The 27,321-nt window shown below is 39.1% G+C and overlaps 1 protein-coding gene across 2 annotated transcripts; it reads right to left on the bottom strand.

Annotated features, from left to right (window-relative positions):
- On the bottom strand, nucleotides 1-27,321 carry wipf2a (WAS/WASL interacting protein family, member 2a). Of its 2 annotated transcripts, none has more exons than XM_067585515.1 (8): nucleotides 26,789-27,321; nucleotides 22,394-22,539; nucleotides 19,756-19,888; nucleotides 18,086-18,211; nucleotides 16,124-16,798; nucleotides 11,517-11,759; nucleotides 3,203-3,304; nucleotides 1-2,318 (listed from the first exon to the last, which is right to left on the bottom strand). In XM_067585515.1, exons 2-8 carry the CDS (start codon nucleotides 22,454-22,456, stop codon nucleotides 2,275-2,277), a joined length of 1,386 nt encoding a protein of 461 aa, XP_067441616.1. In that variant the 5' UTR covers nucleotides 22,457-22,539; nucleotides 26,789-27,321; the 3' UTR covers nucleotides 1-2,274. The 2 variants fall into 2 exon arrangements, with proteins under 2 accessions (XP_067441616.1, XP_067441615.1); XM_067585514.1 differs by having other exon boundaries at nucleotides 18,086-18,214; nucleotides 26,789-27,320.

The raw sequence follows: 27,321 nt of genomic DNA, 5'->3' as shown, positions 1-27,321 counted from the left end.
TCAGGTACCCTTTTTCCCCAACAGGAACATATTTATTGAAAATTATTTCAAATGATAAAAACATGGTTGATTAACATGAAATGACCACAGGGTTTTTGCTCTGAGAGTGGACAAGGTGAGCATACATCCAGGACAGGAAGTGTAGTTACATTTGTTGTTGTTTTTCTTGTGTTGTCTCCATCTTCCACCTCCCAGACCCACCTTCACTACTTTCCTGCCAATTTTTACAAACAGGATCCCCAAAAGTGTTGGCTCGTTGGCAAAACCTCACATCCATCCATCCAGCTCTTTCACCCTTATGGCCAAACATCCAGAGAAGTGCTACAGAGAGTCCGCTCTATCAGACCAAAGCTCACCGACTGGAACATTGTTATAACTCTTAATCATTTCTCTTTCCTATATTACAAGCTTTTTACAACATAAAAATAGATCAATAACTATGATTACCATATTCCTTAATGTAAATATACAATATTTATTGCATTTTCAAATAGACCTGTTTCTTATTTACTTAGTTGTCATCATCTTCCCCCCTATAAAACAAACAAAATAATAAAATCACTGGTACCGCTGAGAGTGACAACAGATTTGTGTAAGGCAAGGACCAGCAGGAGGCGCTGCATCACTGAGAACGGAGAATCTAACCTCAGCAAACTTTTCTTTTTGTTCATTTTCCTGCATTGCATCTTTACTTTGAATATGATGTAATTAGTGTTTTTAAAGTCAAGCTAAATGGTTCATAATAACAAAAAGTGAAGTAAAGAACCTCCATCTGCTAAAAAAAAAAGAAAAACACAGTTCTCTGGCACTTAAGTGTTCCTTTTTTTGTTGTTTTTTTGGTTAGCTGCTACCAACTACAATCTGTACAAACTGCTCCTTGCATAGCAATTAAACAGCAACATCATCTTTCTCTGGCCGTACAGTCATTCTATAAAAAGGGCCACCAGCAGCAAAAGTAAAATTATGGATTCAGAACAGAGCTGAGCTTTTTAGACCAACTTCCCTGGAAGAGGAATTCTGCAAAAAGTGACAAATGATCCCTTATAAACTCCTCCAAAGCTCTACACTGCAAACCTGAAGCTAAATCATCTAAACTTGGTCCAGTAAACAAATAATAATCATTTAGTGTTGGCCTGTGCTGTGGCCCACACAGGAACCACAGTGTGTTTGGAGAAAGATGCTGGCTATGTGAACTACAGTTCATCAGACACATCAGGGACAAGTTATGGATGAATCCTCTTGGTGTTTTCTTAAAGTTTTGTGTTACATTAACATGAATATACTCCTGATCCCAGGCTCGTTTCTTTTCATAAGTGCATAAGTGAGCGTCATGCACAGTGTCTCGGTTGAGCAGTGAAGCTGCCGTGCAACATCGCCTGAAGATGGAAATATAAACACCCCCAAATAAAGGAAAGTAGGGAGAAAAACGCAGGAAATAGTCCCCTCTCCAAATGTAAAAATAAACAACCAGGCGAGGCTTCTGTCATAACTTGGCAAGCTTTCCAGTAATGCATTTGTCCATGAATAAAGAGAGAATTTCAAAATGTCAGTTATATATAGAACATCTATGAAAACTATCCTCACTCTGTGCAGTTCATTCGACTCCACCCGCTTTTGGCACACTGAGACAGAGAGCTGGATTCAAACGCACCCTCACCTGGCACTGCAGGAATGGCTATTTAAGAAAAAACCCCAAAATATAACCATTTATAAGCCCCACGTTCATGACATTATCATCGGTGTGGGAAGACTTTGAGTAGAATTCATCTGCTGAAAACTCAAACACAACTTCAAAGACAGTTTCCGTTTGTAGAGTTGAATTCTTGGCCCACAAATTAACGCTGACAATCCCCCCAAAAAATAAAAAAAGATGTTATTCAGCAAATCACCATTATTATCATAATTATGCATTAAAAAAGATGGAATGCACAGATTTGGAAGTTTCCAGAGTTTGGTCCTGATATGTAGTGTTGAACAGAAGCCCCTGCGTACAGTCAACAGAGGAGGAGTCGTGGTCACAGTCAGAAAGGTCGAGTCTGTTTCTCGAGTGGTTTTGTTCTCTCGTGCAAAGACAGAAGGTGACCGCCGAATAGTGTCAAACCTGCGTGGTGTAGTGTTTACGTTGCATTCCCCACTGTGCTTCCAGCTGGTGGTTTAGTGTTAGTGTGTGTGTTGTTGTTGTTGTTGTTGTTGTGTGTTTGTGAGTCGAGTGCTCCCTCCTGACCGTCCATCAAGTCGGCTGACTGAGAGTTCAAGTCCTGAGCTGAGGTCCGTTCACCTCATCACCGGCGGTGCTGGAGGAGCTACTCTCATCATGGCTGAGGGCAGAAGGAGAGACAAAGGTTACTACAGGTTAGTTGTCCCACTTAAACACACACACACACGTAGAAATGATTAACTCAGCAAAACACGCCATAAATTCCACACTGCTGCTGTGACATGAAGACAGATGAAAAGCTGGAAATGAGTAACAACTACACAGATAATCTCACAGCACTGAGAAAATCTTGTGTTAGTAAGTTGTGAAATATCCACATAAACCATTAAGCCACCGCTGCACAGGAACACAAGTAAAGTCACAGCTACACCACATCTGTCAAGTTAAACTTGTGGCTGCAACTAATGATTATTTTCATTATCGATTAATCTCGCAATTATTTTCTCAATTAATCGACTAGTTGTTTGGTCTATACAACATCAGAAAACAGTGAAAAATATCCATAATATCCTAATGCACAAGCTAGCATAATTAAATGTCTTGTTTTGTCTGATTAACAGTCCAAAACTCATAAATATTCAATTTACTGTCACTATCATGCAAATTTAAGAACCTGAAACTTAAATATTTGACATTTTTGCTTAAAAAATGACCTAAATGACTTATTGATTGTCAAAATTGTAATAATTTTTTGTTGATCGAATGATTGTTGCATCTCTAAATGAAACAACACACACACACAAGCACAGATTCATCATGAAAAGTGAGTCACAGCAGCAGAGCAACTCATTTCTACCACAACAAAACAGAGTCTGATACTTTGGGACTGTGAGATAATTTATCTTCTTCTCTTCTTGTTCTTTCTTTGCTGTTATACTTCAGTACTGTACTTGTATCACGTCACGTTTTTTTTCCCCTCACAAGTCAAAGAAACCCAACTTGTCTGACAACAACGGAGTTTAAATAAAACAAGCGCAGCCGTACCCTTGTTGTTTTTGCTGGGGTAGACCTTGCTAAAATGCCTGTACTCCTCAGGAGGTGGAAGGTCTTCAATGGGGTGGAAGTTGAACTTGGATTCAAAATCATCTGAGGGAAGAAAAAGTAAAACACAGAAAGAAAAAAATATTATTCAGTTTTCTAAAGTGAGTAAATATATATATATAAAAAAGTTACCAGTTTATACATTTGCATCTGCTTTATGAAGCTTATGATGTTCAGGTGTTGCTGGAGAGGAGTTGGTGTTCATTTTTAATTCTGTATTAATGATTGTAGAGTGCATTAAATAAGTTTTCTAATATTTTATCCACCTGATGTCTGTTAATGACAAAATATAAAAATTTAGTAGCAGTATAACATAATTGTTGTTTTTATTGTTTTAATATTTAATATAATTATTAAAACTGTCATTAAATATTCACACTGAAACAACATACTCCTACTCAAAATTAATCTCAAAACAATTAACCACAGAAAGAACAATTTGTTTTTTTTGTTTTTGAAAGATTTTTTTTTTAAAAATTGACCATTCATGCATTTTATTGTTTTTGTGTTACCCTGCAGTTGCTAACTATGATGACATGGCATATTTTTCATTGTGTTGTGTCTATAGTCCAGTTCATTGGATTTCAAATGACACCGTGACTGTGAGGTTAAAGTGCTGACTTTCAGCTTTAATTTGAATGCTGTTGTTGTTTTATGTGACTCTGTGTAATCTACCCTAAGCTGCCATTTTGTCCAGAGATAATGTGTCTCAAGAGACTTTCTGGTTAAATTAATACATAAATTTGAAGGTATTTACAATAGATCATCAGTATAGGAACTGTAGCCCTTTTATACAATCACTCAATCCTAGAAGATCAAAAGTAATTTGAAAGTTCAACATACATAAATTGAGTCTTCATATTAAACATTTGGTGTCAAATTTTTTGCAGTTGTCAGGCGTCATGCAAGAACCAAACCGATTTGTTCCTAAGAGGCACATAGAAGTAATTTAAGAATTTGTGGCATTAATTAAATTTCTTGCAGCAATTCTTGTACGAATGAAATTTACATGCTCGGACCTGTTGTACAGTAAGTCGTGAACAGATTTCTTTACAAGGGGAGAAACACTTGTTTGACTCAGAATCATTAAGTCTTTATCTGAATGAATTTGGAGTTTAAAAATTAAATCAAAATCAACTAAAATTAAGGCTGCAAGCAGCGTTGAACGGGCCGTCGCGCCTCTGTGCACATCAGGCCGCAGCGCAATCGGAAGGGCTTCTGTCATGGGCATGTAGATGTCTTCAGACCCGGGCTGTTTTCAGACAGTGCAAGAAGGAGATAAACATCACTTCCTTTGTCCACTATTTTGCCTGCTGCTGGGGCTGCTTTGCTGAAATTTCGTAGGGGGCGCTATTAAGCCAGTTTGCATCACTGATGGAATATTGTCATGTGAATGTGTTCAGGCCGGGAGAAGTTTGGTGCAGACTGGCGCATTTACAATAAAGTTATAGCAACTTCCTCTGTCATGGAGAAACATCAAATCTCAATAGTGTGAGAATTTTCTGCAGGGTGAGACATGTCTGTCTTGCTCACACCTGTGTCATCAAAATTATGCAAGTTTTGGGCCAATTCATTTGAATTTCAATTAGTAAATTGAAAACTCTTGATGAGTTTGTGTGTAAAACAAATTAATTTCCTAATTTTCATCAAGTCTATTTTTAGAAAAGTAAAGACTTTTGACTCACATGACCTGGTCAAAGTTTAATTGAAATGTGTACTGTCAGGTGTGTAGAGACAATAAGTAACTGCAGCTGGACACAGAAAAATACTCATATATTTGAATGGAGAGTGTGAGCGAACCGCTAGGTGCTTGGGCCCTAATAAAGGAAAAACTGCAGTACAGAGCTACAAATTTTAGTTTTGATGGTATTTTTCTACAGCACTTTATCACTAAACTGTCACCCTCACTCCATTTTTTCCCTTCCCCTCATAGGTCATCCCCACTACTGAATTATAAATAGAAGACCTATAATTATTGTAAAATAAATGATAATAACACCAAACTTCATACAAAGTTTGTATATAATGTACTGTATGTATATAGGCCTTTCTGCTGTATCCTACAAAAATGAGTTGCATTCAAACCCCACACCAGTGGCAGCTGGTGACTCAAAAAATTGGGGAGGACAGGAGGAAATCCAAAATGGAATCTTACAACAAACTGCATCAAACTATATCATTGTCCCCCACCTGATGAAATCGGAGGGGTGGGGAGCAATTTTATATGCCAATAAAACAATTTGCTCTTAAAAACAAAAGCCCTTGAGTGGTGTAAAGGCTGCTTCTTTAAAGACATTTAGCTTATACATATTGTTTCTAAACAAAGAAGAGCTCATTTTAGCCATGGAGTGGTTCAGATGTGTGATTTTACCAACAAAGCGAAATTCAAATTTATAGTATTGTTCTATTGTGACGACAGATTTATGTTCTTATCAAAAACAGACAAGATATCACACGATTTACACGTGTTTCCTATGTATTTTCTTAGTATACAGAAATATATAAAGTATCACAAAGCTTATAATGTGATACAGGAACAGATCAGTGCTGAATACCAGAAAGACTGAACACTAAAAACATTCACAGATCTAAAAGTGTAGGTTCACATCAGAAAGTATTAATGCATGTATCAAATACATGACTTACACACTACAAAGCTGACATGTTAACACTAGGGGTGCAACGGATCACAAAACTCACGGTTCACATCGTATCACCGATTTGAGTCACGGAACGGATCATTTTTAGGATCAGCAAAAAAAAGGGGGGATACAAATAAAACTTTGTTTCCATTTATTCTGTAACACACTTACAGCAAGAAACAGCAATGAACTTTTGCCCATGGTCTTAAATAAAAGCATTCAAGACAAACAACATTTAAGATGTCCTATGTTTAAATAAAATAAAATAAAATAAAATATATGAAATATTCAATGCTCAATTATTGCAATATGAGGCATGAAACATTCCTCTTTTAAACACGGTAGTGTATGAAATAGCCTCTGTCCACATCATCAAAACTCGACGATAACTTAGAAACATGAACACACGTCTTGTTCTGCAGCTTGTTGAACGAGCCACCAAACAAACATTCACCGCTAACGTCAGTTAGCAGCTAGATGCTAATTAGCTGCTCAGCTGCAGCACATCAAACAGTGTGTAAACATAACCACAGATGTCACTTCGGACCCGTTAGATGCTGGTTTGATCGTTACCCTTCAAAATCCCTGTTAGCGACACGCTGTCTGCTCATGACTTGTATTTACAGCAGTTTGTTTACTTTGTCTTAAATGAGACATTAAATTTTGCAATTAATCCACAGTTCATATGCCTGCCGAACCGTGGGGGGCGATCCGTACGGATCACGGATCAACTACAATCAGTTACTCCACTAGTTAACACTTGTTATTCTAGTTACTTTAAGCTTATTACTCAATATACGGCTCAGCTTAAAAATGAACTAAGAAACTGTCAGAAGCAAGCAGCCAGACCTCCTGCACACTAATCATACAACATCAACAGGTGACTGAACAACTACTCAATTAAAAACTGGATCAATTCCACATGAAAGAGTGAGTCCAGACAGCTCACTGTAACTTCAACAAGCAAACTACACACAACACATATGTATATATATATATGTATATAAATAATCTGCTGCATTCTTGTTAAGGAGATAAATTCACACAACAGCCGCACAGAGACATTTAACCATCAGAGATGAAATTAGCGACCAAAAAGACAGAGAGAGAGAAGCTGTATCTGACTCATGTTATCTGATGTCTTCTTCTTTCTATCATGGAGATGAAGTATTCATGTCATAACATCCATTTGTGGCTGTTGGTCATCTTGTTTGTTAGTTACCAGAACTTAATGGCTGCTGCTTAACCAGTCTGATATCATTAGCAACAATGACAAACAAGCTAACTCTCCTGGTTGTTTCTCCAGTTGCTTCTCTCTCCAGCCTCCCCCGCAGTGTCCTGCTGCTGCTGCGCTGCACAGTCCAGATCATTTCTCCCATTAGCTTAACAACAGTCCTTAACAGTCCTTCCATGGATGTATAAAGAGTCTTTCAGGCTGCTATAACAAGCCAGCTGTTGCATTGGCTAACGCAAGGAGCTATCTACTGCTGCTACTCTGCCTTACAGTGGAGAGAATTGAAGATGGATTCTGGAAACTATCATTGGACCAACTCGATGTCAATATTACATTCTGGTTGTTGATTGGTTACGGAGGCCATCCTCCCTTGGAGTATCATTTTACGTGTCTCTTCCAAAGAAGAGACAAAAAAATATGTTGTAAATAATACTGAAATTTGGTAATGGTTTATTTCAACCAAATATTCTTTTTTACATTTTGATGTCCCTCTTGCCTCTCAAAAAATAGAGGAGGATCAACCTCCTCTGCCTCTATGGACCAGCCTCCACTGTGTGTGGCACACTCCCCCCCTTTCTCTCTCCCTCTCAGTTGGAGAGGAGAATGTTAAAGTACATTTCTTGAGAAATCTCCTCATAAATCCCATTATTTTGGCCAAATCTTACATTAAAAATCATATGTTTTTGTAGGAAATTTTGTTGCAATTCCATTGATACAGGTTTGAAAGTGGTCAGACTTATAATTTAGACGTCAGAAGCCTCTGTCTGACACAAAGTTCATGCCTTCCCATTGCTTTACATTGTAAGGGTGATGTGGCACTGCAACTTTCAGGGCTTATAAAATCCAAAACGTTCAAGTTATTACAAAGTTTTTAACAACTTTTTTTCAGCACAGTGTCATAAGTCATGTATCAAAGTTTGAAATCGTTACCATTAACGCCCTCGGAGGAGATAGCGTTTGTTTGGGGGCCAAAATTGAGGCAAAGTCTTATATTGACAGGCTAATTGCGGACTTCCTGTTGTATTTAGGTCAGAGGTGTCAATGTATGATTTGTAGGTCTTGATGAGACGAATAATTGAGTTTTGGTTCGATCTCTCTACGACATTCCTACGGACCGTGGCGGGCATTTTAGTTACATGGGTGGCGCTAGAGAGCACATTTTGGCACTTTGGGGGTTAATTTTTACATGTTATCAAATTTTTCACCAGACCTGATGTGCGTGCCAAATTTGGTGAGTTTTTTGAGCATGTTTAGGGGGTCAAATTTAGGTCTGATGTCCCGTAATAATAAAGAAACAAACACACGAAATACAACAGGGCCCTTTGGGCTCAGGCCCTAATAAAACATATAAGAGAGACAAACTTAATGCAAAACTAATGATCCGTTCAGCATATCATTATCCTCATGGCTTACTGCTTACAAGCATAACTGATGTGCTGATTTATGTCAGTAATAGTTGTAAACAGCTGGCTCAGGGTGTTTCTGCAGCTCGATGTCCAGTATCATGTTGTGTTGCAGCTGACAGTGTAACATCACCTACTGTAGGCTGCAATATTCTCTCCTCTAATATCTCCGTGACTGTCACATGACCTCTCTCGTATTAGTGGTGGAGTGCTTTGCTTTAGAAAGATGTTTTTCCAGCATCTAAGTTCATGTCAAAGCTACAAGAGAGTTTGTCAAATCCGACTTGAAACAGTTGAATGAACAAAGCTCACAGAAGAAAGTCAGAGAGTTTCAGGAGAAGAATACAGAAATGTTTTTATATGGCTTCACTTCTTGCTTGTTCAGTTTGATCTTATTTACTTATTACACTTGTAAACACCTTTAAAGCCAAAGTGAAAAATCAACTTCAAATTTCATGTACTGGAGAAGAAATTAACAGCATGTCACTGTCTTAATACTTTGAGTCTGGATGTAGACATGTAGGTGGTCATCTTCCTTGACATGAGTGACATGAATCAGTGATCTAGGAACTATCCCTGCCCTCCTGATTTGTTCCAGTATAACAGGAAACAAAACGGCTTGTTTGCATGGCTGCAGTGGGATATTTGACTATCGACAGTCAATCATCACTGCTGCCTGAATCATAAACAAAACTGTGTTAACGACTCTTGTGGAGGAGTATTAGAAACACAGCTGAGGGGATGAAAAAAAAAAAATCAACAAGGATGCAAAAATAAGAGAATAAACAGCAGAATAAGTGGTAGCTTTTAAAACTGAGAACTGAGGTTTGTGAGGCAGGATAACTGTCAAGAGTCAGAGCATCTCATTTCATGCAGAAAACAGCAGGCAGCCCTAACTATTAATTTAGCAACGACTCTGGCTGTTTTATTTTCCCTACTTCTCTTCACATTTGAATGCGGGTTCAGCCAGATTTTGGTCTTGGCGTGTGTGCAGCGCTCAAGAGTGGAAAGAAGTCTGGCTGCATGAAAATACATCAGTAACAGGTCAGGGTGAGATATTTTGGGATATCTAGGAGGAGGAGGACAGAATATTGTGGTAAGAGAAATGTGATATGAGCACAGGCACGAGAGTGAGATGAGAACATCAATATTCATCTCATATCTGTGCATTTAAGAATAAAGCTAGTGATTTTTATATATTTTTCTTATTGGCGATACATCTCATGTTTGGAGCTAAACCAACTATAAACTGATCTACCTACAAGTATTGTGTGTGTGTGTGTGTGTGTGTGTGTGTGTGTGTATCCAAAGTCTGATATATCTTATTTCTCTGTGCTGTAGACCTCCGTTGTTGTCCAAAAACTATTAAAAACATGTCAATGAGTAACACTGCTGCACTGTGTGACATGTTCCTTCATTATGAAGAGTTTTCTCCAGGAGTTTGTTTACAACCGGCTCCAAAGAATAAAAACATCAATAAGATAGTAACCTGCCACTGCTCATGCACAAGTGCGGTTTTGTTTACAGCTTTGTTAGCTTGTTGTGCTACATATCACAACCTCTTGACTTTGTCCTACATTATAAATTTGTCAAAGAACTTCAGCACGAAGTCAAGGGGTTGTTTTATGTTGCACAACAAGCTAGCAAAGCTCTGTAAAGAAAACTACGTTTGTGCATATTTTTACTCTTTGGAGCCGTTTCTAAACAAACTAATGTGACTTAATTCTTCATAATGAAGGAACATGTCACGCAGTGCAGCAGTGTGACTCACTGATGTGCATTAACTGATATTTTGGCCACTTAGGAGCAGAGGAAACAAGTTGATACCATGAATTTGTCAGCAAACAGTTGCTTCTTTCCACATCCAGTAGTTACGGAACAACATTGTCATTCATTTAGAGTCGTGTTTCTGTCCAACTGGTGAATGTAAGTCCAATATTCACTCTCTTTTAGTTCCATTTTTGCTCTCTACCAACTCCTGAGGGAAATATCTGGCTCTTAAGCTGCTAAATGCTCCACTATGTTCAAAACAACATAAATCAAAAAAAAAAGATGGGAAGGGGAAGGGCTACAAAACTATGTACAAGATTGATAAATAAGTAAGTGCGTGGTTTGAGGCGTTGCTTTGGAAACGAGCCTTTATCAATGAAAAGCATTCCGTTTCATTGGTTCTGTCCACGTTGCACCGCTAACACTTCAGGATATTTCGAATTTAGCTTCCTAATGACGTCAAAGCTAGTTGAAACACAGAAACAGGCATGCTATTTTGATGCATAATAGCAATAGACAAAAATGCACTAAAATATAGCACTTGCAAGTTTTGTTTCGTCTTTTTCAACTTTTTATCTTGTCAAACGACTAAAGAAAAATATCTATAAAACTGAGATACGTTAGTTTCCTCAGATAATGCAACTGGGTCCAAGTCATTCAGACGTTTAAAAACAGAAAACAAAAAGGTAATAGAGAGTAGTAGTTGAAGTAGTAATAATTCAATTGATAGAACTGATAAGAAAAGCAGCTTTTTGATATAAATGCATTTTTAGCTGCAGAGTTGCTGATAATTCTCTGTAGGTTTATTACTACGAGCCACGACCAACACATTACGCACTGACAGCTCAGACAGTGGCGTTATAAAAAAAACAATTACAGCTGCTTTCACAGTTCTGTAGATATAATATAACGATATATAACAGGTTAATCAGTCCGTGTTGGTAGGAAGGCTAGCTGTTTTCCCCAGCTTTATGTGTCTGAAAAAGATTTTTTTATGCCATACCTTAAGCATGGATGTAGGTATTTTCTTGCAAATATTTTTTTAGTTGACTACTACTAATTGTAATTTATTTATGTATTTAAAAATATATATAATAAATCAGTGAAAGTGTCCAGTAAATATTCATATCTTTTAGCAGCTGTGGGTGGTAAAAGCACAGATGAGGAAGAGGAATACAACGATGGCGAAGCGGTCCGTCTCGACTCACCTATGATGGACTTGGAGGAGGAGATGGAGGAGTGACCGTTCCGGATGGGCGGGGGCGGTGGAGGGGGTCCAGCCGGGGTGCGGGAGGAGGAGGATGATAAGGAGGAGGAAGAGGAGGGAGGCGGTTTGCCCACTCGGCTGTGGGACTCTGAGGTCGAGACAGAGCTGTGGACGCGGTACGGGGGCGGGGGAGGAGGGGCGTCCCGACCGCCGTTACGAGACCCGGGAGGGGGCACCTGGGGAGCTGTGTGGATAACACAAACACAAACAAACAAATGATCAGGATGATGTCACTCTCTACAATAGCCACACCAATCAGAGTGAAGGTTAGAGGCAGGATGTCTGAGGCCTCACGATTTTCATGGATGTTAGGTTTCTGATGCAAATTGACTTTATTAATAATAAATAGATAATAATCTAATTATAGTATCCTTAATACACCTATAAAACTGATTTCTGATCTTATTTTGTTAAAGTGTATTTTCCTTTATTCCCACAAATAACTGTCCCTGAATTAGGAATGTGATCTGATAGCCAGTGGCATTTTGGATCCAGTTCCTGGTCAGCAAGATACCCGAATCTGTTGAGCTCCAGCACTAACAAATCTCTTATCAAACCTTTTATCTGTCGTTGCTCCTTTTTTTTTTAATAAGCAAAGAGCAACGTCAAACTTATAGACAGCAGCTTGTCATTTTTTAGCTGAAATGAAAATTAGCAGCAGATCAGAGCAGCTGCAGGAAAGTTAAATTTAAGACTTTTAAAAGACGTTTTTAATACCACAGAGAATATAATTTATTACTTGTTTCACAGTCAGAGTATGAAAGATTAGATAAAATCCATTAGGAATGATAAAGGGTAGAATTATTTACCAATGTTCATGTTGGTCATTACTTCCTGACAGTATATAACAATCATTCCCAATAACATAACTAATTACTTATTAATCATTAACCTGGACGTGGATGAGCAACAGCAGAGAAAGAAAGGATGAATAGATGGATGGATTAATTACAAAGAGAACTAACTGATTTAAGGTCAGAGGTCTGGATTAACAGCATTGGGGGATTTTCCAGCCAGGTTTTGCTAAAATTACATTAAAAAACATAATAACTGACATCACTGCCTACGACGGGCTAGAAAAAAATATTAAGAACCTTGTGAATGAAATTTAAGACTTATAAATACCTTCTAAGGCCTTTTTTGAGGAGGAACGTAAATCTTCTCAAGATGTGCAGATACCCTGTGAGCTGTAGTTAATTAACGTTCATTGTGTAACAGCCAAAAATGAAACGTGAATGTGTCTCTGCTGTTAACTGAACGTGTCAGATACATTTTTAATATATCATAAATTATGATAATCACAGAGGAGCCAGGTGATCTTTGAGTTGTAGTTATTTTAGCCTTTAATTCAGTTTACTTTAATGACCACAGAGAAGCTGGTGGGATTGTTGAAAGATTAACAAAATTCGGTTCGATAAGGGATTTGAAAGGATTCGTATTTGATGAGTGGATCTGAATTCAATAAAATGCTATTGAATCCCATCTCTACATCAGCTACTGCAAGATTATTTGATATCATATCATGTTCAGATGATTTCAGCAGCTTTAGTGGAGTTTGACAGCCAGAGAAGTTTCACTGTTGATGCATTCAAGGAAGCTCTGATATCTGAGATTTGAGAATCTCTTCTGACAGAAACATTTTTTTCATTTTAGCAAAAAAAAAAAATCACATTATTATTCTCAGAACATCAGATTTTGGCTCATTTTTTATCATCTGTGTTTAATTCTCCATCAACTTATTGCTTATTATCGTAATTCTGTGACTCTTATTACCCAAATGTTGGAGTTTTCTTGAATGCACCACAAACGTTTTGAAAAATGGTAACTGCTTACAACTGCGATACATATAATGCAATATAATAAACAATAAATATACAGTTTCCTTCTAAATATTCACTATGATTGATTAAATATCTACAGCAATGTTATGTTATGAAAATTGATCAGTGATTATGTCAAAGTGTACACAATCAGCAGTGGGGGTAACACATGTTGGACTGCAACAGCTTTAACTTTTAATATATATATTATCTGTTAATCTGTAGATTATTTTTCAATTAATCTTTTAGGCTAAAAAATGTAAGAAAATAGTAAAAAATGCTGCAATTTCTTAGAGCCCAAGATGATCAAACAGTTCATCAAAAAGTCAGAAAACCAAATATATTTCATTTAAAATGATATAAAACAGAGAAAAGCTGCAATTCCTGTTTGATAAATGACTTAACGATTAATCAAAATAGTTGATCTTCTGTTGATTGACTAATTGATTGATCAACTAATCATTTCAGCACTAAACACATGCAAAACCACACGTATGGTTCTGTAAATGCTGCAAAAATAATGATATCTGACAATGTAAAAATGTCAAACTGTGTTTTGTGGCTTTATGTCATCACACATCAAATCTCATATGCCAAACGCCACATTTTAGCCTCTCAGACAGCAGTAACACACATCACCACCAGTTCAACACCAGCCTGTCTTTGCTTATAGTTAGTTTTCTGACGTCACTAACAGTCCTACACCACCAGTAACACATTTATTCTCTCTCTTATAGTCACTTCTAAATATATATACAAAAAAAAAAAGAATGAGCAGAAAAAAAATAACAATGAAAGAAACATCCTGAGAGTTAATGCATAAAGTTAGGGGGGGAAAAGCAGAGAGAGAGAGTGAAAGTGAGGAGGAATGCTGGAATATTCCACAGGGCTTCAGGAATGCAGAGAAACCAGGAGGCCTCGTGGCGAAGCGCCGCAGCGTCCAATCACAACACAGAGCTCCGGCTAACAAGTGCCTTCCTGTTTTGTATGTTCGCTCAGAATTCTAATTATGAATGTTTCCAGTGAAATGTAAATCCAGGAGGAAACAAAATCAGGAAGTTTATCGAATCGATTTTTAAAACTAAAGCGTATGTCTGAAATCCTCCAGTATTTCCTTCTCTGTCAACACACACACACACACACACACCCTCTCTGGGTTTACACACTTGAAAGATACGGAGGCATCTAATATGTGCCGTCATCTACATAGCATCTACCCGACCAAGCCTTAACATGCCTGCCAACATACAACATATCTGCTCCACATGCTGCCATACTGTAATTTCCTCGACTGTAAATCCAATAACGTACAAAATAATAACACCAAACGCAGATGCAGTTATCACACAGTAGGACGTATGAAACTATATCCTGTTAAGTGTGCAGAAACTTGGCCGGCGGAGGTGAAACGAATCACGCCGCTGCGCTCTGCTCTACTTTCAGAGTCGAACTACAGTCATGTGGAGGAATACTTTAACACAGAACGCTGCTTTAAAAAAAGGTTCAGAGATAACCAGTCAAAACTTGCTTTGGCCTCCGTATGAACATTCCTCCTCCTGAGAACGGACATGTTTGTTGTCTTCATCGCTGAGACTGATCAAACGCTGAATCAGACTGAATATTTGACATCCTTAAAGGACGGGTTCACAATTTTCCAAGTCTGTCTTAAAACAAGAGTCAGATTAAAGCGAGGAAAACCTCTTTCACTGTTCATTTGGACACCAAATCGAGGAAAAATGTAAAACAGTTTGGATAAAACAGTTAATTGAAATATGTGGCCTTGGGCTCTGATAAATTGTGAGGAGCATTCTTTACTATTTTCTCACATGGATAGTTTAATTGATAAAATAATTGTTGGTTGCAGCCTCAGATAAGGTCAAGGAAAAAAAAAAGAAATGTATGTATTTTCTATTACAGGTGTGATCAGCCACTTTACAGTTTCACTTCCTGTCACACTGTGTGAGGTGTGTCCAATAAAATCTATGTCACAACCTTTGTTGTTGGTGATTGATATCAACTTCGAGGAATGTCAAGATTGTGCAATCAACGCCTGGTGGATCATATCACTATAATGAAAACGGATACAAGCAAATCATCAACTTGCGTCAACCATCTGCGATGCTCTAATGTTTTAAAAATGAAAAAAAAATGTTTTGTTTTTTTTAAATAAAAATGGTGCTTTCTAAGATATATACAGTACATGCTAATGTGGTATCAATGTGTATATGTCTATGGGCGCTTAATATGTCTGTGTCAGCCAATAAACTCAATAATTTCCAATGTTGATTATTATCTCTATTAATCTTTTAGTTGTTTGATTTTAAGAATGGCAGAATATTGTGAAAAAATGTTGTTTTTTGTCCCATCCAACAGTCCATAACTCAGAAGATATTCAGTTTACTGTGATAGAGGACTATAGAAACCAGAAAATATTCACATTTAAGAAGCTGAAACCAGAAAATTTTAGCATTGTAGCTGCTGGAAATATCTTAGTGTAACATGACATGTGACATGACATCTCACAAGTGTTGTCGGGTGAATATTTGACATCTGTGACTTTTAAAACACATATAAAATGTAACTGACTGCTGAAATAGAAAAATAATGCATCTCTTACTGGTTTGAATGGTTTTTTTTTATCTTATTATTGGTGTTTACTGATCTAATACAGAATCAAAGGCCGAGGTTTTTAAAGGTGTGTGTGTGTTTGCAGGGTTGATGGTTTTACCTGCTCTGCGACCAGGCGGCTCTCTGGCGGGGGGCGGTGGTCTGTTGACCTGCTGCGAGGATGGAGACGGTGATGGAGGAGGGGGTGGAGCGTGGCTGCGTCCTTGGCTGCTGCCTCCAGATGATGTGTGTTTTTTGTGCAGCGAGTTGTGCCTCTGGGGCAGCTCCGGAGCCCCGCCCCCGTCGACGTGGGACGGCCCGTTGGAGATGCTGCCCGAGTGCGGTCTGTACGGCGGGGGAGGAGGTGGAGCCGCGGAGCCACCGGTGGGGGGTCTGCTGGAAGACGGAGGTGGCTTAACGGAGCTGTGAGGGGCGGGGCCTCTGTTGGGCGTCGGAGGGAGGGGCTTCTCTCTGCTGTGAGAGGAGGATGTGGAAGGTGCTTTCAGGTTGGGGGTGGGTGGGGCGTTGCCGCGGCCACCCCTGTTGAAGGGCGGAGGAGGAGGCGGAGCGGAGGTGCTGTGCTTCATCCCGCTGCCTGTGGAGGAGCTGCTGCTGCTGCTGGCGGGCCGGGAGATGTCAGGCAGCGAGGGCCGGTGGGAGCGCTGGTGCTCCGGCGGGGAGGGCTTGTTGCCTGGGGAGGGCGAGGGGGAGCGGCCTGTGGGTGGACGAGGGGCTGCGGGCCGGGACCCCGGGGGCCTCAGGGCAGATCTGCCCACTGAACCGCCTGTTGAACCATCTGGGTGGAGGACAGAGAGTCGGTGTTTGAAGTTAAAGTTTATACGTCACTCAAACACACATGAACTCAGCGTGTGAATATAGTTGAAGGGTCCAGTGCGAGTAAGAACACACATTAAATACATATAAAAAATAATAAATAATTAATAAATCCCCCCAAAATATAATCTTGTAAAAACGGTAAATGTATTTTTTTTTAAATTGCGATATAGATATTGCAATATTGTAATTTTAGTTTAAAATTAATTGAGAAACTTAACAGATAAAATACTCAAGACAGACACACATTGATGCAAAAATCATACAAAAACTGTATATCAACATTAACCACCACTAATCACTAATCGATAAATCAACTAATCATTGCAGCTCTAATATTTACACATATAATAAGAACTCTGGGATGATGCAGCCTTTACAGAAAACATGTTAATTCATCAAACATGTAGCCAAGATATTTAGAAATAATCACATCAGAAATAATGAGCAGTAGGTGTGTAACGGTACACAAAATTCACGGTTCGGTATGTACCTCAGTTTTAGAGTCACGGTTCAGTAGAGCAGAAAAAAAAAAAGGTAGAAAATAAAATGATGGTCTTTTATTTTGAAAAATGTAAACATCCATTATGGCTCATTGGCCCAAACTGTTACTGAAACAGTTCAGTTGTGAGTTCAGCTACAACAGTAACATGCTGCTCTAACACTGATGCTCCAGTGTTAATAATCTAATGATGTCATAAATAATAATAAATCAGTCAGAGGGACCAAACCACTACTTTTACTTCTACATTTTTCTCTTAGAACTGTTTTTTTTATGACGTGCTGTCTGACCACGTCAAATGTTTTTGTAGTTGTTCTGAACAGCTTCAATCAAAGGCGGAGTGAAAAGCCGACCGTCACAGAGAGGGGGCGGGGCACAGGGGGACGCGCTATCGTCTCATTATGGAGATAACAGAGTGTATTTTATAACAGTGGTTGCACTCTGGTCAGTGTTATGGGTTTCTGACGGCAGCGACACTACAGAGCAACCAGGGTACGTTGGCTAAGCCGGCTAGCATACATCCATGAACATGCTGCAGATAAGTGGTGCCAAAAATTATTATTGTTCCGGATGTCATAATAAGCAGATTATTAAACTATTTTGACAGTAACTGTTTGTGTCACAGAGCCTATTCTTCCTACGACTACATGCACCGAACCGTAACGTAAGTACCGTGACAGTTCTTGACGAATATACGTACCGTTACACCTCTAATTAACAGTTTACACTAAAAAGTTTTTTTCTTACCTCCAACTGGGCGTAATTTGGGCACCCCTCCTTGGAAAAGGCCTCCCATTCCCATTGGACCTCCACCTCCAAAACCTCCACCACCGCCTCCTCCTCCTCCTCCTCCTCCGCCACCTCCTCCTCCTGCTTCTGGTGAAAAGATGAGGTCAACATTAATATAGGCCAACATGAAAGTGATAAATGGAGATACATTTTGATACATGAAGGTTTTCAACAGTGTGGATGATAAAAAAGTGTGCTCAGGAATGAGAACAATGTGTCTCCATTTTAACACTTTTAACTGGCAACGCTTCAATATGAGTTAAACCTTTATCAGGTCAGACTCATGTCAGAATATTACTGAATATGTGGTTTGTCAAATTAGTTCCTCCTTTCTATGCAAATATTCCTCTTTATTACCAAAAATATCATCCAGGCACACAGAGAGTGTTTTAAGACTTAATACAACACAGTCTGTGTGGTGGTAGGGTTCTGCAATTTGGCTAAACAATATTATATCTTTGTATTTTACAGCCTTTAGGGGATATACAATATTAATGCATTCTTTCTGAAATGTCTCAACTAAACAATTTAACACATTGAAATGTACAAAACAATTTTATAATCAGTGCCTCCAGGATTTTTTGTGATTGTTGCGATCAAAAATGTTTGACTTTGAAGTTTTATGTGATTTTTTTTGCCATAAAATTGCAGGAATTGGTAAATTTTTTTGATTTTTTTTTTTTTTTAAAACTACTACCTAATAAAGAAAGAGTCATATGTAATCACTTCCTTTCATTGGCAAATGAGAGGGGTTCACTTTCTTTCATTCTCATCACAAGGTATGGACATTAAATGTATGATGATATATTGATGTCAAAATCTTCCTAGTAGCACCTTTGATGCGGGCAAATCTTGGGAATTTTGCAGGGAACTGTGCTGTTGTTTTGGTCCGAGTACGACTGCTGTGTTCAAATCTGCCCAAACAAATCACACCAAGGAGGAAAACCAACCAGAGACTGATTCTACCAGACTAAACTATACAAGTTTGAAAACACTCTAAATGGATATATATATATATAGAGTTGCACCGTTACAAATCACAAATTAATCAAATTAAAGTTGTCAAGTATAAACATAGAGCACATGAATTAAAAAGACTCTCCCACTCTTTTATGGAGCGAGGGACTTATACCTCTATTATCTTGCTTCATAAAAGCTCAAAACATAAAATATCCACAAGCCTCTTTATATGCAAAGTCTTTAAAATGTCCAAACAAGTCAAATCAAGTAGATATCTTTCAATGTTTCAGTATTTTTAGCGCCAAAGTTCCTCTTTTTGTCACTATACTTCCACCGCAGCTCAACAGGGAAACACTGTCCGAGGAAACAAGTTGTTTTAAGACACACTTGAAAAATTGTGAACCCATCCTTTAACCAACTCTTTATTCTCGACTTTTAACTCCATCTCACTGACTTTGCTCAGTTGTCAGGGGTTTTTTTTCTGTGTTTTTGAAGATGGTGAAATTTGGTTGAAATCCAAAAAAAAATCCTTGTTTCCACAAACACAACACACTAACTAACTACAGTGACTGACATGTCTGTGCATATGTTTCTCTGTTTGTATGAACAAGCTCACATGCTGCACATCAGTTCAGGTTTGTGTGTTTCTGTAGATAAAGTGAACTTACTCTCTAGAACGGGTGCACTACGGTCATTGACCACGCCGACCTTCTTCAGCCTCGTGCCTTTGCAGATGTCTGACAGCAGCGCTCCTCGGCCTTTAGTCTCAGACGAGCTCAGCTTGGGAGGAGTTGTGTTTGCCTGTGGGAGAAATCAACGAGTATGTGATCACACCTACGGTTCCTCTTGTCTGAACCATAGTGGAAAGTTTGTGGACTTTGATTGTTTGGGTTCACACGGCACACTTAAAAAGACAACGTCAGCTCGAAAACAAACGTCACATGACTCAGTAGTTTTTTTGGTAATGTCACCCTGTCCAGTTTGGGATTTCGACAGATTTTGACTCCAGTCCCTGAAACTGCATATTTTTTCTATAAATAACCTTGTCTGATGTTCGTGCCAGGAAAGAACACAATCATGGGAACACGATCATCAGCTCAGACTTCAGGTTCCTTTTTCCAAGAATAAGTAACTGTACTCCAGAGCTCTTCAAGGAAGTATTTGACTTGTTGTTTTCCGCTGGCAGAGCTGATCAAACATGGCTGTGAATGATTGTGCACTGCTGTCACATTGTAGTCTAATTCCTGTTGTGCTTATACAGCATGTTAATACTCAGTGTTTCCTTATCTACACAAACCAAATTGCTTTAAAGCGGACGTATTCTGCACATTCCCAGGTCTATACTTATATATTGGGGCTCTACTGAAATATCTTTGCATGATTTAAAGTAAAAACATCCTTATCTATCTTATACTGGCCCTTTATGCAGCCCCTCAGTTCAGCCTCTGTCTCAAACAGGCAGTTTTAGCTCCTGTCTCTTTAAGGCCCGCCTCACAATGAGCCCACTCTGTTCTGATTGGTCAGCTTCAGGAAGCTTCCTCTGACTCTGGAGGCTACGTATACAAATTATAGTAGCAGGATTTCACTTCTTTTTCTCGTTATTTACTTGAAACGAACAATAAACAAAGACTGGAGAAAGGACGGTCATTTGTGGGCATGTGCAAACAGTATGACGTCATTATGAGCAGGAAGTGGAGGTATCTTTACAAACTAAGTGTTCAGAGCAGGTTGAAGCTCTGGCTTTTAACTCAGAGGGAGCATTTTTACTAACGTTCATGTTTTGGAACCAAGGACCACAATAGAAACAAGTTTTGGACTTAATAATTTTATAGATATGTGTGACCTGAGCTCCTCCCTCTTATCAAATAAACTAAACTAAAAAAATACAGCCAGACTGATTAACGCATTTCTGAGACCAATGCTGATAGTTTAGACTTAAAAATAAAAATCACATAATAATATACAATATCAGTTAATATCAACTTTCTTTACACAACACATAACATAAATACATTTTTGTTAAGTAAGTTTGTTCCCTTTTTAGCCGGACTGCAACAGCAGGGCCAGCCCGTGAGTGAGTGAGTGATGTTGCGCAAACAGTTTTCTATTAGGTCATCAGGGGGCATTTACAGCACTTCCACTCATCGTACAGGAGACGCGCTCCGCAGTGCGTTTGGATTTTATAACCGAACTTAAAACCAGGGCGCAAACTTTTTATTTCTTTTGACGTTTTCACATCACAAACGGTGAACAACAGCATTAAAATACGAGTCTTGCAGGTAAAACTCATGTAGGTTATATCAGTTTAGTGTAGGTGTGTTTGCTGTAACTGCAGTAACTGGGTGGAGATGAGCGTCAAGGATTTGCACCCAATGCTGTCAAAACTTTTATAATTTCCACTGCAACCACCAGATGAACATTTAATATCCAGGAATTCACATTAGAGACATTTACACACTAACACTGACTATCCCTGTGACAAATTAGCCACAATTTTGCACATTGTCCAAACACTGTCCATATACACGTTTTTTTTTCCTTTCTTTTTTTACAACTGAGGCCAAGAAATGCACAGGACAGAACCTTTTACAGTCACTGGTGGACAGACTATAGAATGAAGACACCGTCTCAAAACATATATTAGGTATTTCTGTACTTTAATTTCACCTGACATACACCGAGATACCAGATAGTTTGTGGTATTCCTCATGCACTTGTCTACTTCCAGTCGATTCTTACCTTAATGTTTATCATCAGCTACTTGAGAATTTGTACCACGGCTCATTTTGAGTTCTCCAACGTTTGATTGTCTTACCTCACTTGTAAGTCATTTTGGATAAAAGCGTCGGCCAAATGAAAAAAAAAAAAAGAAAAGGAAATTATGATATTGATATATCTGCACTGAGCTGATATCTGGCAGATTTATCGGTTGGGCTCTACTAAAAAGCAGCTTGTGTGTCATTCTGTACAGATGGCGATTAATAAATTGATGAAGTATGACGGGGAAAAAAGGAAATAAAGCTCCATGAATATAGTCTGATACAACAATGCCAAAAACTACAACCTCAACAGTTACAATAGCAGGTGCCCTGATGGCGGGTTAAGATTGGGTTCAGGCGCCGACCTTGAACCAAAACATCACCGGTTAAGAGTTTAGTTGGAGACGTTTGCTGCATATAATTCCTCATCTCTTTACCGTCTGCTGTCTAATAAAAAAGGCATACAACAAACTCTGCTACACTGAACTTTATTCTCTCTCCCTCGCTGTGGTTAATCTGTGCAGGTGTGCTCACGACGGTCACTGACCTCATTGAAGGTGGGGGGAGGCGGGGGTCCCGGGGGAGGAGGGGGAGGGGGAGGAATAGGCATCCTGTCCCTCTGTTGGCACCTTTCTGTGTGGGGTGAAGGACCGGGGACTTCAGCGTCTCAGCTGGGACGACACACTCTGACTCCTGAGAAAAAAAAAAAAAACAAAAACACATGAGAACATATTTCAGTTCAAGTGAAGCAGAGAGAATGAGAACTGAATCATCTTTAACTGCAGCTGCTTTCTTGACTCAGTCTCATTCGTAGCCCAGCATGACGTCCTCAAATGTCTTGTTATGTCCCGACCGACAGCCCACAACCCTAATACGTTCATTTTACTGTCATAGAGGAATAAAGAAACCACCGTTTGAGAAGCTGGAATCAGAATTTGGAAATTTCCTCTTTTAAAAAAAATGACCCAAAACAATTCATTGATCATCAAAACATTTTCAGCACTGGTAGCTCCATAAGAAGGTAAGAAATAAACCTTTTCCACAGAATGTGTTGTTGCTTGATAGATCAAAATTTGAAGGCCATTTTTGTCCTTTTTTTGGGGGAATACCTGCACTGCACAGCAAAAAAACACCCAATCCCTACTACCAAGATCTGTCATACTATCTAAGGAAATCTATATTTATATGTAGGGCTGTTCAGTATTTAACCGAATGTCTTCTTCCTTTCTTGAAGGACTACCAAAACTCTTCGTAAGCCTTGTAAGATTTGTCATATTCATTAAATCTTAAGTAGTAGCCAACATGAAGAGTTGTGCTTGGAAAAAAAAACAAAGTGCAAAATGTTTTTTTCTGAATTGGACAATCTTCGGTTTAGAGAGAACACTTCTTTGCACACACGCAGTCATTTGAGTTGGTTCTCCACTGCTGTAGCTTAGTAATATTGGTGTGAAATGCGGAGCTGCAACGATCAGTAAATCAAGCCGTAGTGTAGCTGTATGACACCATACGGGAATATATAAGACTATACTGAACAGTAAGACAGACCGCTGATCATATACGCTTATGACAGTTACAGTAAATTGTATCTCCGACACATTGCGGTATACTGAAAAAGCGACAGCCCTCCTCAGTGGTGTCCGCCTTACAAGAAATGCTCTTTGAGAGAGATGAAAACTTGATTGCTGACTGTTCATAGTCTTTGGAGCCGTTTCTAAACAAACTACCATAATCATGCTCTTTTGGGGTGAAGGAACATGTCATCTAGTGCAGCGGTGTGGCTCACTGACGTGTTTTTAATAGTTTTTGGACAACAGCGGAGGCCTACAGCACAGAGGAATAAGATATAATAGTAGATCAGTTTATTGTTGGTTTGGCTCTGCACATGAGATTTGTTAGCAATAAGAAAAACACAAAAAAATTGCCAGATTTACTCCTTACACTTTTGCCAATCCGTGTAAAACATCGCCCGTGATGTCTCCATACCTGAAACTGCTTTAAGTGTGTCAGCTCTGCACACAATGACTGACTGAGGTCACTGGATCTCCCCAAACCAGTTAGCTGTCTGGGCCCATTGTTGCCTCATGCAGGCGGCGTTAGCTTCTCACCCCACCCTCACCCTCGCCCTCTCCGCAGCTCCAATCCTCAGGCTTGCCTGCTGCAGTGTCGGGGCAGGTTTTCACCGAGGGAAACCAAAGGAATCTCACCGAGCGAGCTCGCCAGTCAGCCAGTGACGTGGTTTTAAACGGAAAAGCACAGCAGCAGTAGAGGGAGAAACTGAGAGTGGGGGGTTATCTCTCCACTGGAGTCCAAAAAAAAAGGAAATGTTTCATGATCTGCTGAGTGCACAAGAATTGAAGCTGGTTCACTGACTGAATTAATTATTAATCCACTAATAATCTGAGTAATTATCCAATCACCATTAACATATCTCATACAACCACAAGACAGTTCAGGATAAACGCTCCCATTCCAAAATAAATAATTCGGCAGATCGAGACTTGTCATGTAAATGTTTTAGATTAGATTTACTGGTAAAACAACCAAAAAAAACAATCAACTGTTGGCTTTTCCAGTGTTAATCACTCTGCTTCTTCATTAATACTGCAATGATTAGCTGATTAATCCATCAGCAGCAAATTAACAGGAGACAATTTTATTTAAACAAAATAATCATTCAAAGTCATTTATCAACTAAAAATAGCAACACTTGCTGTTTCAGACGCTGTGGTATGAAGGTTTTCTCTGTTTCATATTAATGTAAATGAAATACAGTTTTAACAGCTCCCAGTATATTTGGACTGGTAGCATTTAAAATGACATTATAACGACTAGATAGAATAATTGATGATGTGTTCCAGCTGACATTACTTTCTACTTTTGGGATATCGACTTTCTTCTATTCTGAATTACAGCTGATGCCAAACAAAAACTGGACTCTTGCTGACACAAGTATTTTTGTAAAAACATTAACAGATGTAAGAATTATTGAGCCTCTTGAGGGATAACAACAAAAAAAACATAATAAAAAAAGTCTCTTGACACAGAACACAAGTATTTTCTGATAATATAAAACACAGCCGCGAGCCAAAGACGTGTGTGGAGAGGAGTTTGATACAGGTCTGTCCTTTCAAAAGTTTACATGTGATGGAGAGTTGGGTTCAGCGGAGAGGGGAGGACGTCGTAAAGAGGCTTGTTAGCTTATCCGGGGCTGCTACTAACAATCATTTCCTCAATTAATCAACTGTTTGTTCTGTAAAATGACAGAAAATGGTGAAAAATGGCGATCACTGTTTCCCAAAGTGTGAGATGCAACCTAAAATGTCTAGTTTTGTCCTGACCAACAGTCCACAAACCAAAGATAATCACTTTACTGTCACAGAAGACAAAAAAAAAACAGAAAATATTCACATGTGAGAAGCTGTAACCAGAGAGTTTTACTATTATTTCTTTTAAAAAATGTCTGAAAGTGATTATTTGATATCATAACAGTGGAATGAATTGATTTATCAACTAATTATTGCAGCTCTTAGACTTAACATTAGAGCTGCGGCGATTAATCGATAAGTTACCTACTGTGGAATTGATTAACAACTATTTTGATGATCAGTAAATTGAGTCATTATTCATCTGGTTAGCTTCTCACGTGAATATTTTTTCAGTCCTCTATGATACAGACATATAGACATTTTATAGACCAAGCAACTAAATCGATTAAACCGGGAACAAAATCAACAGATTAACTGAATATTAGAAACACCTCTCAGTAGTGTTCAACAGCACCGTCAACATTATAACCCTCATGAGGGCAGGATTTATTGCAGGCCTGTATTACATTGCAACAGTTGAACCTGGGTGTACCTACTAAACTGAGAAGCGAATATAAACACACACACAACTGGCAGCTATACACCGATAAAACCAACAGGTCCTGACCTTTGACCCCCCCTGTAATCTCACTAATCCTTTCCATTCAAGATCAAAGCGAGGTCTTAAAGTAGGTCATGATCGCTGAGGTTTGGTCTCCTTTAAGCTGTTCACCAGAACAGTTGATAAACAGCCATTTAAATGGAGAAAAAAAAAAAAAAGGTTTCCCCACATCAACAGTGTGACGCTGTAAGAGAGAGAGAGAGAGCACAGAAATACAGCCAGGGAAGGAGGGAGGAGGGCTGTATGAGGAAGTTAGATGCTTTTGTGGTCAAGGAAATACACTGAGCTAAAGGCCTGTGGCTCTGTGTGAGTGTTTCTAGGCTTTTTGGGACACTGACAGCCAAAGTTTAGCAGAACAGGGCCCCAGTTTGTGCTCAGACACAGATTTTTCTCATAAAAACATCCTCCTTTGTCAGCTTGTTTAACTGTGTGACAAGCAGGCATTTATATGTTTGCTTTAGAGCTGCAACTGATTAGTTGTCAGCTGTTAAATTAAATGCCAACTATTTTCATGATCGATTAATCATTCTGAGTCATTTTTAAAGAGGACAAATGTCCATATTTGTGGTTCAAGCTTCTGAGATGTGAATATTTTCTGGTTTCTTTAATTATCTATGACAGTAAACTGAATATCTTTGAGTAATGGACTGTTAGTCGGACAAAACAAGACATTTGAGGTTGGAGGAAACAGTAATCGACATTTTTCACCTTTTACTGTCACCTTATGGACCCAAAAGCTAATAGATTAATAGCAGATTGATATATAATACAAATAATCGTTAGTTACAGCCCTAGCTCACTTATTAAACCACAAACATGCATGTTATCGGATGAACTCAGAAGGAAAAAAACATGCAAACTAAGTGGCATATAGCTCAATAAAACTGGATTTATCAGGCCTACACAGGTTGTGCAGCCGCTCCCAGGTAAACATCCACTGCCTGAAATTAATAAAACCGACTAATACTAGCTGGCTTTAAGTTAGGTGGAGTAAAGTTAGCTTCAGTTTACTTACCCTAACTCGAAGAACAGGAGCTTTGATAATAGTCTCGCCCTCCAAAACAACATGAATGGAAAGTGCCGTTGTGGCAAATCCTTCGCCGCAGCAGTTTGACAAAAATTGTGATGGGAGGGAGCTGGCAAGTCCTGGTGATGTAACTGAACGCCACCAAAAAACACTCAGGTTAGCCGGCTAGCTGTTAGCTTCCTCTCGACGGTTTAGCAGCTCAGCTAGTGGCGGTTAGCAGTTAGCTGTTAGCACCGAGCTGTTTACTTCCAGCTGTCAGTGGCAGCGCGGTCCGGCCGGCGGGTAAATCTGCAAACAACAGCTCTTTAATACGCTACAGAACACAAGACAAACTGCCCAACGCGTCCAAGAGACACTTTTCTACAGTTTCGGGCAGCTACGGAAAACTTTGGCCGCACTCTGGAGCTGCAGGCAGAGCCATACTCCCCGCTGACACCGTTTATCGGTCCCTTCCTGCTCGGAAACCCGGAAACGGGCCGACCGACACAAAATGGAGGGAGGCAGCTCAGCGGTGCGTTCAT

This window comes from Thunnus thynnus, chromosome 3, assembly GCF_963924715.1.
Source record: "Thunnus thynnus chromosome 3, fThuThy2.1, whole genome shotgun sequence".
Taxonomy (NCBI): domain Eukaryota; kingdom Metazoa; phylum Chordata; class Actinopteri; order Scombriformes; family Scombridae; genus Thunnus; species Thunnus thynnus.
Note: the sequence above shows the minus strand (reverse complement) of the source record. Positions and strands in the feature narration are given on the sequence as shown.

Excerpts from the sequence above, each read along its gene's own strand:
- wipf2a (XM_067585514.1), bottom strand. The coding sequence starts at position 22,456 with ATGCCTATTCCTCCCCCTCCCCCTCCTCCCCCGGGACCCCCGCCTCCC. Across the intron at positions 3,305-11,516 it reads CTCCTCCAAGTCCATCATAG|ATGATTTTGAATCCAAGTTC; the intron begins GTGAGTCGAGAC and ends TTCTTCCCTCAG. Across the intron at positions 2,319-3,202 it reads CCCCAGCAAAAACAACAAGG|CCATGATGAGAGTAGCTCCT; the intron begins GTACGGCTGCGC and ends TTCTGCCCTCAG.